At 44.5% G+C, this 17,206-nt stretch overlaps 1 protein-coding gene across 6 annotated transcripts in view; it reads left to right on the forward strand.

Moving 5' to 3' along the window:
* The window catches only part of cdk5rap2 (CDK5 regulatory subunit associated protein 2), a 72,741-nt gene that overhangs the window by 19,760 nt on the left and 35,775 nt on the right, over window positions 1-17,206 (forward strand). For all 6 annotated transcript variants that reach the window (XM_052525304.1, XM_052525302.1, XM_052525299.1 and 3 more), the window contains exons 9-24: window positions 3,718-3,852; window positions 9,740-9,859; window positions 10,058-10,150; window positions 10,488-10,706; window positions 11,584-11,754; window positions 12,770-12,880; window positions 13,128-13,265; window positions 13,543-13,722; window positions 14,014-14,208; window positions 14,346-14,537; window positions 14,842-14,974; window positions 15,126-15,268; window positions 15,426-15,542; window positions 15,905-16,048; window positions 16,504-16,616; window positions 17,014-17,156. In XM_052525304.1, the coding sequence (XP_052381264.1) occupies window positions 3,718-3,852; window positions 9,740-9,859; window positions 10,058-10,150; window positions 10,488-10,706; window positions 11,584-11,754; window positions 12,770-12,880; window positions 13,128-13,265; window positions 13,543-13,722; window positions 14,014-14,208; window positions 14,346-14,537; window positions 14,842-14,974; window positions 15,126-15,268; window positions 15,426-15,542; window positions 15,905-16,048; window positions 16,504-16,616; window positions 17,014-17,156 (2,347 nt within the window). The remainder of the gene's footprint in view (window positions 1-3,717; window positions 3,853-9,739; window positions 9,860-10,057; window positions 10,151-10,487; window positions 10,707-11,583; window positions 11,755-12,769; window positions 12,881-13,127; window positions 13,266-13,542; window positions 13,723-14,013; window positions 14,209-14,345; window positions 14,538-14,841; window positions 14,975-15,125; window positions 15,269-15,425; window positions 15,543-15,904; window positions 16,049-16,503; window positions 16,617-17,013; window positions 17,157-17,206) is intronic.

Genomic DNA, 17,206 nt, shown 5'->3' on the forward strand with positions numbered 1-17,206 from the left:
GCGAGTGTAATTAGATGCTTGTGTTCCTAGCTCCAACAGTGCAGTAATATCTAACAATACATAATATGCACAAATCCAAAGTAAAATAATGGAATTAAGAAATATTAGGATGCGCAATGTTGGAATCCGGAGATTAAGTGTGATGTATTGTCAGTATGGGGATAGAATATATACTATATCTGAAGAATACGTGGATAGTGTATGTACAGCAATGGTTGAATAGTATGGACTTGACTACTGCCGGGTAAAACAGTATGTGAACGTTGTTAAAGTGACCAGTGTTCCACATCTATGTACATGGGGCCTCTAAGATGCATGGATGAGTAACCGGGTGGCATCTGAATACATTTTTTCCCCCCTCATTAGCCTAGGTGTGTGGAAAGACCAATATTGTACATTTATGAGGAGGAAATTAGTCCTGATAAAGCTTTCCTGTTTCACTGACTCACCCAATGATGCACAGCTCACTCAACGGTGATGGCTGATGCGCTCGTGCCAGGAGCCTCTCTCTTATTTTTTACTTTGTAAACAATACTGTTCGGGCCTATTTGCAAGTTGATACCATATTTGTTAGCCTACAGACAGATTAGTCTTCTTCTTTCCATTTGCTTTCCAACCAGTGTTTTCCCACGATTGCATATGAAATATTGCGAAAGGCCTGTTTTGGCTGCATGCCGTTCGCTGACAGATTTGCCTTGCGTTCCCAGCTGTAGGCATGTCTTGTGATTGGACGACACACCATCCACAGCTAGGCTATGAAGAAGAAAAGCTATTGATCCTCTGTGGCTAAATTATAGGCCTACTCCTGATGTAGTATTCCAAATTATTACATTTCTTTTCCCGAACGGAAAGCAGTAATTCTATAACTTTTGACAATTGTATTTCAATTTATCAGAGGAGTTGCGGCACCTGCATCACCCTTCCCGCCGCTCTGATTCTATAAGGAAATGGATGAAGTGCAACGCTGGAGAGATCAGTTGCGGGCTCATGTCTATTAGAGCGGAGAGAGATCCTAGAAAGTTAATATCATTCTAGACTACAATGTTGTGCAAACCATAAACCTGGGTCAGCCCAACACTAATCAGGTGTTGGAATGTGAAAATAATTGATATTCTATTTTTTTTAGGGAGCGGGAGAATTACAGAGGAGGCTAAATTGAATGACCTGTGATTAGAATTTTTACATTGCATATGGTGAATAGTTTTTCGTGCCATGAGAGGTACCGCCTCCTGGCAAATGGGTTGCGGAACGAAACAGTCCAAAATTGAGAGGTGCCAGATCCAGTTCCGTCAGGATCCGGCTCAAATTTAAGCACTGTTGATAGCAGATCAAAAGATGGAGTTCATCTGCAAGATGGACAAATATAGTATTATTATTTTGTCCTGTCAGACAGTAGGGGAAGCTGTCAGTGCCCATTTTTCCTCTGTTCTCTTGGCCCAGGTTTCTGTGTTAATACAGGATTAGTATCCCGGCAGGAGAGAGTTGCCCTTAGGGTTATTTATGGACTAACTTTATATTAAAAACCACAACCCCTATAGCTTTATATTGGATTCTGTCTGGGCTGTCTGTCAGATTACATGGTGTGAAAGGGGTAAAGCTGGGTAAAAGGAGTCCAGTCTCTGGGTTGTTAGGTCAGTAGTGTGTATCAGAGAGCCACACACACGTAGAGGTCTTAAGGGGCCAGGCAGTTCATCACTGTAGCTCTATCATGTTTTCTGAGGTGAGGCAGGTGGTGGCATTGAGGACCAGGTGAGGCCATCTCTTAATCTTAAATCAGATTTACCTTAGCCTTGCCAAGGAGACCAACACACCTTAACCAGCCCCTGGTCAATGTCACCTCACCTGTGTAGATTTAGAGCCCGCCCAGGCCCTGCTGTCCTTGTTGGGGCAGCCAGGATGAGTAGATAGTCCTGGGTTCAGATGGGGCTGGATTACGAGGCCAGCAGTCAGCCGTAACACAGGAGATCACCGCGGGTCCAGTCCAGGGGATTTGGTCTGATTGAATGTGTGGGACAGCGGAGGAGGGATTAGAAGATGGGGCTTAACGCTTACGCTGCTCTCACCAGGAAGAGCTTTGTCAGTCTCTCCTCTTCAATCAGAGCGGGAGAGTCTGCTGTATGCCATGGCTGGCAGACTGACGACCATGGGAAAGCAGAGAGTTTTTTGTGTTTAGGATCTGTAAGTGTTGGACTGAACTGTGAGCTTACTGCACTGTTCCTGTCACAGAAATGGAGAGAGTATTTTCTCTGTGCCATGGCTGGCAAGCTGACTACTGCGGGAGATAGGCTCTGTGTATAAATGCTTCAATCTGAGTGCGTTTCTCTGTTGGACTGAACCATCATCTCTAGTCATCACCATGAAGGACCCATGCCGCGTATGCAGATTACGCCTCATTGGCAGCCAGTGCCGCTGGATCTTCAACCCGTCAGGCAAACGGCAGCTTCAGGTCATCCTGTCCCACGTGCTGGGGCGCCTGGTCGACCGCGACCCCGACGGCCAAGCATCAGAGTTCCTGTGCGGCAAGTGCGTGTTCACGCTGGAGCGCATAGTGCAGTGCGACGTACAGATCGGCAGGCTGCAGGAGGAGCATGCTGCCCAAGTGCAGCGGTTGCAGCAGGAAAGAGAGAATCTGAAGCAGTGTGTGGCCCACGTCTATGGACGCCACAACCCCCTGCCGGAGAGGCCCGACGTGGGGGAGGTGAGCACCATTATGACCCCCCTCTGGAGGTCCTCTGAAGGTGGAAGTTCCGATGAGTGCGGGGGAGATCAGTTTACGTCAGAAGGGCAGAGGAAGGAAGATGGAGGGGATGGGCGGGTGAGGTGCTCTGTGAGTATGGACCTCCTGGGTGGTCCAGTGGGAGCCGCAGGTCGGTCAAGCTCAACCCACAGGAGGGTGCAGTCTGGTGGGGATCCCTGCCCGGAGAAGAACTCTGGGCTCCGCTCTCGGAGCATGATGTACCAGGACCTGGTCTACCGCAAAGGCACCCTCTCATCCCCCAGTTCCAGGTTCCGCTCAGCTTCGCTTCAGTCCCTGAACCCAGACCACCCTCATCAGACAGAAACCCTGGGCCCCCTGTCACAGAGACCCTGCAGAGAGTCAAAGATATCAGTGAGGGAATGCTCTCCTTCAGTGGGCCATACTACCACCAGAAACCAGAGAGGGCATTCCCCAGCCCAGCCTCCCATCTCCGACCTGCTGCAGCTGCTGCGCTCCATCCCCAGACGACCAATCCCAGGGACCCCCGGGAGCCGCATCCCCGTTCTGCGGATGAAGCCCATGGTGGGACAGCCACTCCCCCCTGGAGCCCGACGCAGACGGAGAGAGGCTGAGTGGAAGTCGCTCCAGGACCTCACAGAGGAGTTTAATGATGGTTACATTCCTCTCAGAGCTGAGGTAGTCCAGTCCTCTCACCTCAGACCGATCCTCTGTAGAGAACTTGGAAGGCCATGGAAATGTAGCTTTAGACTGAATTTGGATAATTATTTGACTAAAAATTATCTACCAGTTGTGAGGTTGGATATCGTCGCAGTAAAAGGATCAATTTTTGTTGATAATGGGAAATAAAGTATACGTGAATAAATGTATCAATAAAAGGGATTCACAGGTGTTCTCTGCCCCTGTGGCAGTTTTCCCTTCCCCTTTGATGTCCTATTTTCCTTTCTTAGCCAACTCATTCTCTTTGACTAATTTCCCAGAATTCTGTTTCCCTTCCCCAGGGTTTCACTGAGCAGCTGAATGAGGTGAGCAGGCTGGAGACAGCCCAGAGGCAGCTGAATGAGGAGATGAACCAGTTCAGAGCAATGAACCAGAACCTCTCCAAGACCCTTGAGGACATCCAGAATAACAACAAGGTGATTTGGGGGGAGGGAAGAAAATGGGTAGCAAATAGTTTTTGTTATTTGATATATATATATATTTATTAGAGGTCGATCAATTAATCGGAATATCCTATTTTAATTAGGGCCGATTTCAAGTTTTCATAACAAACTGATTTTGCCGTTTTAAAATATTTTTTACACCTTTAATTAACTAGGCAAGTCAGTTAAGAACACATTCTTATTTTCAATGACAGCCTAGGAATGGTGGGTTAACTGCCTTGTTCAGGGGCAGAACGACAGATTTTTACCTTGTAAGCTCGGGGATTCGATCTTGCAAACATACGGTTAACTAGTCCAACGCTCTAACCACTTGCCTTACATTGCACTCCACGAGGAGCCTGCCTGTTGCGCGAATGCCGTAAGAAGCCAAGGTAAGTTGCTAGCTAGCATTAAACTTATCTTTATAAAAAAATCAATCAATCATAATCACTAGTTAACTACACATGGTTGATGATATTACTAGTTTATCTAGCGTGTCCTGCGTTGCATATAATCGATGCAGTGCGCATTTGCGAAAAATAACTGTCGTTGCTCCAATGTGTACCTAACCATAAACATCAGTGCCTTTCTTAAAATCAATACAAAAGTATATATTTTTAAACCTGCATATTTAGTTAATATTGCCTGCTAACATGAATTTCTTTTAACTAGGTAAATTGTGTCACTTCTCTTGCAATAGAATCAAGGTATATGCAGCAGGTTGGGCCGCCTGGCTCGTTGCGAACTGTGTGAAGACTATTTCTTCCTAAAAAAGACAGCCAACTTTGCTAAACGGGGGAGGATTTAACAAAAGCGCATTTGCGAAAAAAGTACAATCGTTGCACGACTGTACCTAACCATAAACATCAATGCCTTTCTTAAAATCAATACACAGAAGTATATATTTTTAATCCTGCATATTTAGCTAAAAGAAATCCAGGTTTGCAGGCAATATTAACCTGGTGAAATTGTGTCACTTCTCTTGCGTTCATTGCACGCAGAGTCAGGGTATATGCAACAGTTTCGGCCGCCTGGCTAGTTGCGAACATAACATTGAAGGTTGTACAATGTAGCAGCAGTGTTTAGACTTAGGGATGCCACCCGTTAGATAAAATACAGAACGGTTCCGTATTTCACTGAAATAATAAACGTTTTGTTTTCGAAATGATAGTTTACGGATTCGACCATTGTATTTCTGTGTGTTATTATAATTATAATTAAGTCTATGATTTGATAGAGCAGTCTGAGCGGTGGTAGGCACCAGCAGGCTCGTAAGCATTCATTCAAACGGCACTTTCGTGCGTTTTCCAGCAGCTCTTCGCTGTGCTTCAAGAATTGCGCTGTTTATGACTTCAAGCCTAACAACTCCCGAGATTAGGCTGGTGTAACCGATGTGAAATGGCTAGCTAGTCAGCGTTGTCCGCGCTAATAGCGTTTCAAACGTCATTCGCTCTGAGACTTGGAGTAATTGTTCCCCTTGCTCTGCATGGGTAACGCTGCTATGAGGGTGGCTGTTGTCGATGTGTTCCTGGTTCGAGGAACAGGTAGGGTTGAGGAGAGGGACGGAAGCTAAACTGTTACACTGGCAATACTAAAGTGCCTATAAGAACATCCAATAGTCAAAGGTTAATGAAATACAAGTGGTATAGAGAGAAATAGTCCTATAATAACTACAACCTAAAACTTCTTACCTGGGAATATTGAAGACTCATGTTAAAAGGAACCACCAGCTTTCATATGTTCTCATGTTCTGAGCAAGGAACTAAAACGTTAGCCTTTTTACATGGCACATATTGCACTTTCTTCTCCAACACTTTGTTTTTGCATTATTTAAACCAAATTGAACATGTTTAATTGAACATGTTTCATTATTTATTTGAGGCTAAATTGATTTTATTGATGTATTATATTAAGTTAAAATAAGTTAATTCAGTTTTGTTGTAATTGTCATTATTATAAATAAATAAAATTGTCAGTTTTTTTTTTTTTAATCGGTATCGGCTTTTTTTGGTCCTCCAATAATCACTATCGGCGTTGAAAAATCATAATCGGTCGACCTCATATATATATATATATATATATATATATTACAGTGCCTTGCGAAAGTATTCGGCCCCCTTGAACTTTGCGACCTTTTGCCACATTTCAGGCTTCAAACATAAAGATATAAAACACATTTTTTGTGAAGAATCAACAATAAGTGGGACACAATCGTGAAGTGGAACGACATTTATTGGATATTGCAAACTTTTTTAACAAATCAAAAACTGAAAAATTGGGCGTGCAAAATGATTCAGCCCCCTTAAGTTAATACTTCGTAGCGCCACCTTTTGCTGCGATTACAGCTGTAAGTCGCTTGGTATGTCTCTATCAGTTTTGCACATCGAGAGACTGACATTTTTTCCCATTCCTCCTTGCAAAACAGCTCGAGCTCAGTGAGGTTGGATGGAGAGCATTTGTGAACAGCAGTTTTCAGTTCTTTCCACAGATTCTCGATTGGATTCAGGTCTGGACTTTGACTTGGCCATTCTAACACCTGGATATGTTTATTTTTGAACCATTCCATTGTAGATTTTGCTTTATGTTTTGGATCATTGTCTTGTTGGAAGACAAATCTCCGTCCCAGTCTCAGGTCTTTTGCAAACTCCCATCAGGTTTTCTTCCAGAATGGTCCTGTATTTGGCTCCATCCATCTTCCCATCAATTTTAACCATCTTCCCTGACCCTGCTGAAGAAAAGCAGGCCCAAACCATGATGCTGCCACCACCATGTTTGACAGTGGGGATGGTGTGTTCAGGGTGATGAGCTGTGTTGCTTTTACGCCAAACATAACGTTTTGCATTGTTGCCAAAAAGTTCCATTTTGGTTTCATCTGACCAGAGCACCTTCTTCCACATGTTTGGTGTGTCTCCCAGGTGGCTTGTGGCAAACTTTAAACGACACTTTTTATGGATATCTTTAAGAAATGGCTTTCTTCTTGCCACTCTTCCATAAAGGCCAGATGTGTGCAATAAACGACTGATTGTTGTCCTATGGACAGAGTCTCCCACCTCAGCTGTAGATCTCTGCAGTTCATCCAGAGTGATCACGGGCCTCTTGGCTGCATCTCTGATCAGTCTTCTCCTTGTATGAGCTGAAAGTTTAGAGGGCCGGCCAGGTCTTGGTAGATTTGCAGTGGTCTGATACTCCTTCCATTTCAATATTATCGCTTGCACAGTGCTCCTTTGGATGTTTAAAGCTTGGGAAATGTTTTTGTATCCAAATCCGGCTTTAAACTTCTTCACAACAGTATCTCGGACCTGCCTGGTGTGTTCCTTGTTCTTCATGATGCTCTCTGTGCTTTTAACGGACCTCTGAGACTATCACAGTGCAGGTGCATTTATACAGAGACTTGATTACACACAGGTGGATTGTATTTATCATCATTAGTCATTTAGGTCAACATTGGATCATTCAGAGATCCTCACTGAACTTCTGGGGAGAGTTTGCTACACTGAAAGTAAAGGGGCTGAATAATGTTGCACGCCCAATTTTTCAGTTTTTGATTTGTTAAAGTTTGCAATATCCAATAAATGTTGTTCCACTTCATGATTGTGTCCCACTTATTGTTGATTCTTCACAAAAAAATTGTTTTATATCTTTGTTTGAAGCCTGAAATGTGGCAAAAGGTCGCAAAGTTCAAGGGGGCCGAATACTTTCGCAAGGCACTGTATGCATGTATGTATATATATGTGTGTGTGTGTGTGTGTGTGTGTGTGTGTGTGTGTACTGCTCAAAAAAATAAAGGGAACACTAAAATAACACATCCTAGATCTGAATGAATGAAATATTCTTATTGAATACTTTTTTCTTTACATAGTTGAATGTGCTGACAACAAAATCACACAAAAATTATCAATGGAAATCATATTTATCAACCCATGGAGGTCTGGATTTGGAGTCACACTCAAAATTAAAGTGGAAAACTACACTACAGGCTGATCCAATTTTTGATGTAATGTCCTTAAAACAAGTCAAAATGAGGCTCAGTAGTGTGTGTGTGTGTGTGTGTTGCCTCCACGTGCCTGTATGACCTCCCTACAATGCCTGGGCTTGCTCCTGATGAGGTGGCGGATGGTCTCCTGAGGGATCTCCTCCCTGACCTGGACTAAAGCATCCGCCAACTCCTGGACTGTCTGTGGTGCAACGTGGCGTTGGTGGATTGAGCGAGACATAATGTCCCAGATGTGCTTAATTGGGGAATGGGTGGGCCAGTCCATAGCATCAATGCCTTCCTCTTGCAGGAACTGCTGACACACTCCAGCCACATGAGATCTAGCATTGTCTTGCATTAGGAGGAACCCAGGGCCAACCGCACCAGCATATGGTCTCACAAGGGGTCTGAGGATCTCATCTCGGTACCTAATGGCAGTCAGGCTACCTCTGGCGAGCACATGGAGGGCTGTGCGGCCCCCCCAAAGAAATGCCACACCACACCATGACTGACCCACCGCCAAACCGGTCATGCTGGAGGATGTTGCAGGCAGCAGAACGTTCTCCACGGCGTCTCCAGACTCTGTCACGTCTGTCACGTGCTCAGTATGAACCTGCTTTCATCTGTGAAGAGCACAGGGCGCCAGTGGCGAATTTGCCAATCTTGGTGTTCTCTGGCAAATGCCAAATGCCTGCATGGTGTTGGGCTGTAAAACACAACCCCCACCTGTGGACGTCGGGCCCTCAGACCACCCTCATGGAGTCTGTTTCTGACCGTTTGAGCAGACACATGCACATTTGTGGCCTGCTGGAGGTCATTTTGCAGGGCTCTGGCAGTGCTCCTCCTTGCACAAAGGCGGAGGTAGCGGTCCTGCTGCTGGGTTGTTGCCCTCCTCCACGTCTCCTGATGTACGGCCTGTCTCCTGGTCGCGCCTCCATGCTCTGGACACTACGCTGACAGACACAGCAAACCTTCTTGCCACAGCTCGCATTGATGTTCCATCCTGGATGAGCTGCACTACCTGAGCCACTTGTGTGGGATGTAGACTCCGTCTCATGCTACCACTAGAGTGAAAGCACCGCCAGCATTCAAAAGTGACCAAAACATCAGCCAGGGAACTGAGAAGTGGTCTGTGGTCACCACCTGCAGAACCACTCCTTTATTGCTAATTGCCTATAATTTCCACCTGTTGTCTATTCCATTTGCACAACAGCATGTGAAATGTATTGTCAATCAGTGTTGCTTCCTAAGTGGACAGTTTGATTTCACAGAAGTGTGATTGTCTTGGAGTTACATTGTGGTGTTTAAGTGTTCCCTTTATTTTTTTGAGCAGTGTGTGTATATATATCTACACACACAGTACGAGTCAAATGTTTGGACTCCCCTACGCATTCCAGGGTTTTTCTTAATTTTTTAAAATATTTTTTACAGTGTAGAATAATAGTGAAAATATACATACATACCGGTAAATGTTTTCACCATGGAATTTTCACTATTTTGAAATGAATACAGCTAGGCTATCCTTTCATGTTCTACAGAAATGGCTATGGGGTAGGAGCACATATTTTAGGGTGGATTCAAAATGTACCATTTTGATTAATCGAACACGTTGGAGGAAGATGAATTTACTGTCTCTTGTTTTGGCTACTTAATTATATGCAGTTCAGCAGATGCTTTTATCTAAAGGGACTGTCAGTCATGTGTGCATACATTTTACATATGAGTGGCCCTGGGAATCAAACCCAGAATCTTGGCGAAGCAAGTGCCATTCTCTCACGACCTTAGCTATAGAGGACAGCAAGTGCCATTCTCTCACGACCTTAGCTATAGAGGACAGCAAGTGCCATTCTCTCACGACCTTCGCTATAGAGGACCACAAGTGACCACTTGTTATTTAATTTTGAACAGGTACTGTCTGGTAAGTTGGAGGAGACTGAGAACGAGCTGGGCTCGGAGAAGAAAAACGCTCTGAAACGAGACAAAACCATCCAGGGACTCAGTCTGGTGCTCAAAGAAAAGGAAAAAGAGGTGCAGTTGATTAGATAATATTCACACTGTAATAAATGTTGATATGGATGATAACCTCATCTGATAAAATACCACTGTAACCAACTATTGTTGCCCACTAAAAAATATATCGCCTCATATACTATGCCATCTCTGTGCTGCGCAGACTGAGGGCTTATGTGACATTGTCACACCAACACGTCTGTCTCTGTGTTCCAGATTGAAGAGCTGTGCCATGAGATTGAGGACAGGGACGAGGCATTAGCCAAAGCCAGGGAGGCAGCGCACAAAGCCCAGCTCCAGAAATACCAGGCAAGTCAGATCAGACACAGCATTGGCTGCGTTCCAGGCCCAATACATCAGTCGTGCTGCATGCATCAACCAATGTGCTACGTCATTCACTGCGCAGTCGGGCATGGAAGTGCTATGTCATGTGATGTTATTCGCGAAACACCGTTTAAGGTATTGTGAAATCTGGCAGGCAGCTGCAGTGTGTGTATCTACTCTGCTTTAGGGCTGTAATGTCTATCTGCGTGTTTGCCAGAGGTCACATCAATACAGACTTCTGGGTTGCATACACATGCACTCAAAATACAAAAATAAGTCTCCTGCTTCTCTAACTCTATCCATATTCATGCTTTCCCCCCAGGGTGCGGAAGAGCACCAGTCTCTGCTGATGGAGAAGCAGGCGGAGCTGTCCCAGCTCCAGGGCGAGCACCACACCAAGCGGCTGGAGGCGCAGAAGCTGCAGCGCTCCCTGGGCAGGAGGGAGCAGGAGCTGGCTGATCTGCAGCAGGCCAAGGAGCAGCTGGAGCAGGAGCTAGAGGAGCTGCAGCAGCAGAGGAAGAAGGGGGACAAAGCTCTTAATGTAAGGCCACAGGAGGAATATCTATTGTTTTCCTGGGAATTGCCAGGGACCTAACGATATGGTATTATCACGATACTTAGGTGCTGATAATATATCTATTGTGTTTCTCAAGATGTTTGTGATTTGAAACTGATTTTATTGTGATTTGTAGCAGTGTGTAAATATTAACAAATAATTGAAGGAAATTAAGAAGTGTATTAGAATGCTGGAAGTGAGTGTTGGAATTCAACAAATAACTTTGCAAATGGCAACCGTTGGTCGAGTACCAGAGTTAGAGGCTACAAAATAGGATTTAGATTCCTATGCAATGTTCTACAAATAAGACCACTGTCAGTTTTGTCCTATTATTTTTGTTGTACGTTTGGTTGAACAGTATAAAGCAATGCAATCAGAATGGAGAAAGCCCATTTAATAAAAACATTTTAGGATTCATTTTTTGCCATCCTAGGGTCATGCACTACTACATGAAGCATATTTAGAACTTTTGTTATTTTCAGAAGTGTCAAAAATGAGAATGAGAAAATACTGTGATATGATATTTTCGCCATATTGCCCAGTCCTACTTCGTTGTGTGGAAAAGCTTTGATATGGGCAAGCTGGGAGCAGGTATAGAAGCTGTCCTATTTAACCCATTCTGTAGGTTTACTATGGCTGCTTGTTTTACTACCATGTAACTATGTGGTTTTACCTGCGCATAATAGAAGGCAGAATATATTCCCCAAAGCCATCCATTTTCCCTAAAGTTGAGGGTAACTTATTTTCTGGGCTTTTGCTAAACCACATGACCCAACCAGGAATGAACTCTTGACCCTTTTTGGTTGAAAAGACGTATTTTCAATGTATTGTGCTTACTGGGTAAACTATCTACGCCATGCAGGAGATGCAGAACCAGCTAAAGAAGCTTAACGGGGAGCTGGGTGAGAGGGAAAGCAGTCTGGAGCAGCAGTACCAGGAGCAGCTGGAGCAGACAAAGAGGAGGCTGCAGAGTCACGAGGTCACCATCCAGCGCCTTACCACCTGCCTGGCCGACAAGGAGCAGCAGCTACAGGTAGATAGTCTGAGAGCTCGAGAAACTAAAAGTGAAACCATAGAAATATAATCTGTAGAAGGTGGTTTAGAGTATCAAACACTAGCATTTTAGTGAGGCCTGTTTTATATATTCCTTTTCTATGGAACTAGGTAAATATGGTGTACTAGCACCATACTAGCAATTCTGTGAAGGGAGTAGTACACAGCGTTGTATGAGATCTTCAGTTTCTTGGCATTTTCTCGCAAGGAATAGTCTTCATTTCTCAGAACTAGAATAGACTGACGAGTTTCAGAAATATTTTGTTTCTGGCCATTTTGAGCCTGTAATCGAACCCAGAAATGCTGATGCTCCAGATACTCAACTAGTCTAAAAAATGCCAGTTTTATTACTTTTTTTAATCAGCACAGCAGTTTTCAGCTGTGCTAACATAATTCAGCTGTGCTAACATAATTCAGCTGTGCTAACATAATTCAGCTGTGCTAACATAATTCAGCTGTGCTAACATAATTCAGCTGTGCTAACATAATGCAAAAGGGTTTTCTAATGATCAATTATCCTTTTAAAATGCTAAACTTGGATTAGCTAACACAATGTACCATTGGAACACAGAAGTGATGGTTGCTGATAATGGGCCTCTGTACGCCTATGTACATATTCCATTAAAAAATCTGCAGTTTTCAGCTACAAGAATCATTTACAACATTAACAATCTCTACACTGTATTTCTGATCAAGTTGATGGTATTTTAATGGTAAAAAAATGTGCTTTTCTTTCAAAACAAGGACATTTTTAAGTGACCCCAAACTTCTGAACGGTAGTGTGTATATATGAAAATGTATGCGCTCTACTATAAGTCACTGGATAAGAGGTGTCTGCTAAATGACTAAAATGTAAAAATGTAGCACGGGAACTGGGAAAAACTGTTTGTTCTTTTTTTCTTTCTGTCCCTCTATTCGATCTTGTTCTTTCTCTTGCTGTTGCTTTTTTCCCTCTTTTCTCTGTCTGCCTCTTCTCTCTATTCTCCCTCTATCAGGAGTACATGAACATGATGAGAGACATGGAGCAGAGCAGAAGTCCTGAGGAAAGTGACACTATGCTTTCAAAGCTGCGAGAACGACTGAAAGAAAAAGAAAAGGCTCTGGAGGTGGGCTTTCTATCAATGTTTGAAATGTAAAATATTTCTCGCTCTCTCTCAGATCAATTGCTTTATTGGCATGATGTAAAAATGTACATATTGCCAAAGTGTACTTTGGAAATGGAATGATTTAATGAACAACGTCATTAAAAATGAAGATTGTCACGAACAAGATGTCGATCTTTCTCTCTCGCTCTGATGAACATTGTATGCCTTTGGTCTTTTAATTTCAATATTCCGTATGGCTCCTCCACAGCAAGCGCTGGATGAGAAGTTTTCAGCTCTAGAAGAGAAAGACAACGAGATCCACCAGCTGCGTCTGTCACTCAGGGAGAAGGAGAGGGACCTGGAGAGACTCAACAACCTGCTGTCTCACAATGAGGACACCATCAACGTAAGGGACCATGATCACCCCACCAGCATTGGAGTCAATTCCATTTCAATTCAGTCAGTTTAGTTAGTCAACAAAAATGTCAACTCCTCCAATTTCCCTCATTGAGGAGAATTTAATTTTCAATTTACTTACTAAATTGACTGAATTGAAATGGAATTGACACCAACCCTGCATATCATATTGAATTAAGTCACACACTACCTCCTATATGGAGTTGTTGCAAGGACTGCTAGGGTAAACATCATGTTGGTCTCTCACTCTCCATTGCTCCCTGCAGAGTTTTGACGCGTTGATCAAGGAGAAGGACGTGGAGCTGCAGCACCTTGCCAACACTATGAAGAACTTGCAGCGTGCCAAGCAGGATGTGGAGGACAACCTGAACCGAGCCTGCAGGGAGAAGGACTCCATCATCAGTCAGCTGCAGCTGTCCCTGGAGGGCAAGACCAAGGACATGGAGGTAGGAAGACTCATAAGGAGAAAGTAAATCCCATGTATTACTAGCTGACACTCACAAAATATTACCTGAACTTAAAGACTCTAACACAGGCATCAATACTCACAAAACAGTGACATCATTCACCAAACACGCTGTCGTTCAATGATATATTGATTTGATATAATATTGACCTAGTATATCTTGCAAAAGAGGTTAATCCCAGAAGGATAAAGTTGGATAAGTAAACATTGACAAATAACAAATCTCTTTTTCTTTTGTTCGGTCTTCCTCTGACTCTGTCTGTGTGTGTAGGCGATGGCAAGTGCCCTGCTGAGCCAGTCCCAGTCTCAGGCCCGTGACCTTGCAGAGCAGATGGGTCAGAGGTTAAAGGTGGCAGAGGCCATGCTGGTGGACGCGGTCAAGGCCCGTGAGAGGCTGGTGGCGGACAACGAGAGCGCCGTGGAGGGCCTGCTGGCCACAATCGGCAGCAAGGACCAGCTTCTCAAGGTACACACATGCACACTGGAGGCATTTTTACTGGTTGATTTATTGTGATGAGAAAGTCTCTGTCTAACAACATCCACACTCGCATTCTATTTGTCTTAGTGTTAGTGTTTATGATCTCATGTTTTCTCTCCCTCCAGGAGTCAGCGGAGCACTATAACAGGACACTGTCTGAGCGCATCCAGGAGATCGAGGAGCTGAGGCGACAGCTGTGTACCCGGCAGCAGCAGCTGGCCTCCGCTGAGAAACTTAGTTCCACTGCAACACAGGAGGGTTACCTGGAGATGGCCAAGCTCAGGGCCCTGCTGACCGAGAAGGAATCCATCATCATTGTGAGTTTGGACAGAGTTATTTGGATAGGTGCAGAGTACACTACTATTTTGTGTTTTTGATAGTTTAGGATTTAAATCATGGCTGGCTACAATATGTGCAGCATTTTGCTCCTGCCCAGCTCTAACGCACCTCACAAGTAAAAAAGAAAAAAAAGAAGGAAAAAAATATAGTTTTGTTAATGTTGGGCTTGAACAAAACCTGCACATTGGCCATCCTTGATTTGTCTTGGTAGAACAACATTGAATAAAGTTAATGGCAAGGTTATGAGAGCCGGTGTGTTTAGCTTTTGATTTCCTCTGCCAGAAACTTCTGGAGCGCGGCCGGGAGAGGGACCAGTTCCTGGCTGAGTTGAGGCAGAAGGAACCTGCACCGTCCCAGGTGCTGGAGCTCAGACAGACAATCCAGTTGCTGCAGGAGAGACTGGAGGAGAGGGAAGGTGAGAGGCTTTACCTCTTAAAGCTGCAAGCTGTGCTGAACATTTTGACATACCAATGAACAAAACCGCAGTTGGCCGAAGTACAAACTGTCTTTGTCCACCAACACCCTGACCCCACTAATGTCCTCTACTGGTTTTGTTCCCTCTGTAGGTGACCTCTCCAAGAGGAACAACAACGAAGACAGCATGGAGAAGGTCCCTCTCATCAAGAAGACAGTGGTCATCCTGAAGAAGGAGTTGGCTCAGAAGACTGAGGCTCTCAACAAGTCTCTGAAGAGGGAGAATGAGCTCAAGGTGAGAACAGTCATACTGCAGCTGATTCAAATCCCTGAGCCGGCAAGGTGGGGAAAAAATCTGCCGTTCTGCCCTTGAGCAAGGCAGTTAACCACCAACAACAACTGCTTCCCGGGCGCCGATGACATGGGTGTCCCATTGTTCTCCTGTGTTCCAGATGTCCCTGGCTGATCTCCAGTCAGTGTTGTCTGAGCTGGAGGGGCGTATCGAGGGCCAGGCGGCCAGCATAGACTCCCTCACCACCACCCTGGAGACCAAGGACGAGATTATAAACGTGAGTGGATGGCCAGTGGTCTCCTCACACACGGCTACTAATCTACACAGACACTCATATACACGCACTCAAGCAGACTCAGGAGGTTACCTGGTGCCATCTGGTTTCATAGGTAGCTTGCACAGAGTTAACCTGGCTGTCCTTGAACTGATTTTGGCCATCACCACCTGTACTACCTCTTGAGCATGGCTCAGTTATAAATAATATATTGCAGTCATTGTAAATTCCAAAAGGAAATTAACACATCTGAGCAATACTTTCACTTCAATACATTCATTTTTTAAAACTCCTTCGAGGGCACTTTTTTCATTTGCTATAACTAGTTTGACGTCAGAGTCTCTCTGCTTTGTATATGCTGACAGGACCTCCACCAGCGTCTGGGACAGAGAGGGGACAGTCAGACCAAGGAGCCCCAGGATCAGGCTGCTGAAGCCGGGGTGGCGCACTCGCTCCCTGGCCTCCCTCAGCGGGAGAGGACCATCATCGGTGGTGACAGCCAACAAGAGGTAGCACCACGCAAAAGCAAGCCCTGCCTGAAACGTATTTATGAGCTGTAGTGTGCCATCTATCTTCAGAAGAATGGCCATGTCTGAATGTACCATAGTCGAGTGTTACATCAAAAATCAATAAAGTCACAACCTTTTGTGATGTCGGGTTTAATTGTGTGAAAATAAAGTGTTCAACACAAAGTCACAATTTAAAAAAGGCAAACTCTTTGGTCTGCATGTCAAAAACAGTCCAGCATGAGAATAAACCCACCGTGACCTGGGTCCTGTTCATTAGGCACCAAAACTGACTGACACATGGCGGGACTACCTGGACCTGTCCAATAACGATCACTAATTTTCCATTTCGAAACGTTTTAAAACGACTCCCATTGCATGCACAATGAATATGACCCTTGTATAGCAACTGATTGAGTGGCATCTGACCTTTGACCTGTGCCCCCCTCCCTCCCCAGGTCCTGCCCTTGTTGGCTGACCTGCAGGTGGAGCACCGCTCTTTGAACCGTGCCCTGAGGGCCGAGCAGCAGCTCTACTCCAGCTTGGTTCGCACCGTCAAAGAACAGGACAGGTATCTGGACGATTATTACAGATTGGATTAAATCCACATATTGCCATGTAATTGAAATAGCCTTACCAAAGTCCTTTTTATATGCTTTGTTTGGTGTGGCATTTAAAGGGGTTTCTTTTGTTGTTGCAAAACCCGGTGTCTCCATAGACAGATATTGTCTACTGGTACACCGTGTACATAGCCACGTTATCGTTACTCATTGTGTCACTCATTTATTCCTCATGTTGTTATTTTTCTATTATAAAAAAAAAAAAAAACTATCGTTGAGAAGGGTCCACAAGTAAGAATTTCACTGTTAGTCTACACCTGTTTACGAAGCATGTGACACATACAATTCGATTTGTCTACTTGTGTGTGTATATGTGGAATATTAATTCATACATTGTGTGTTTTGCAGTGCCCAGCGTCTTCACTCCCTCCAGATGGAGCTGACAGCGGTGACACTCCTCAGACAGCAGCTGGAAGAAGGGATCCGGAGCAACGAGGAGCTCAGAGAAGACCTGGAAAGAGAGCTCGCCAGAACCAAGCTCTCAAAAGAAGGTGCAGTAGTAGTACACAGAAGAGGAGGGGGAGACTAGAGAGATGGAACT

Source organism: Oncorhynchus keta, chromosome 9, assembly GCF_023373465.1.
Source record: "Oncorhynchus keta strain PuntledgeMale-10-30-2019 chromosome 9, Oket_V2, whole genome shotgun sequence".
NCBI lineage: Eukaryota > Metazoa > Chordata > Actinopteri > Salmoniformes > Salmonidae > Oncorhynchus > Oncorhynchus keta.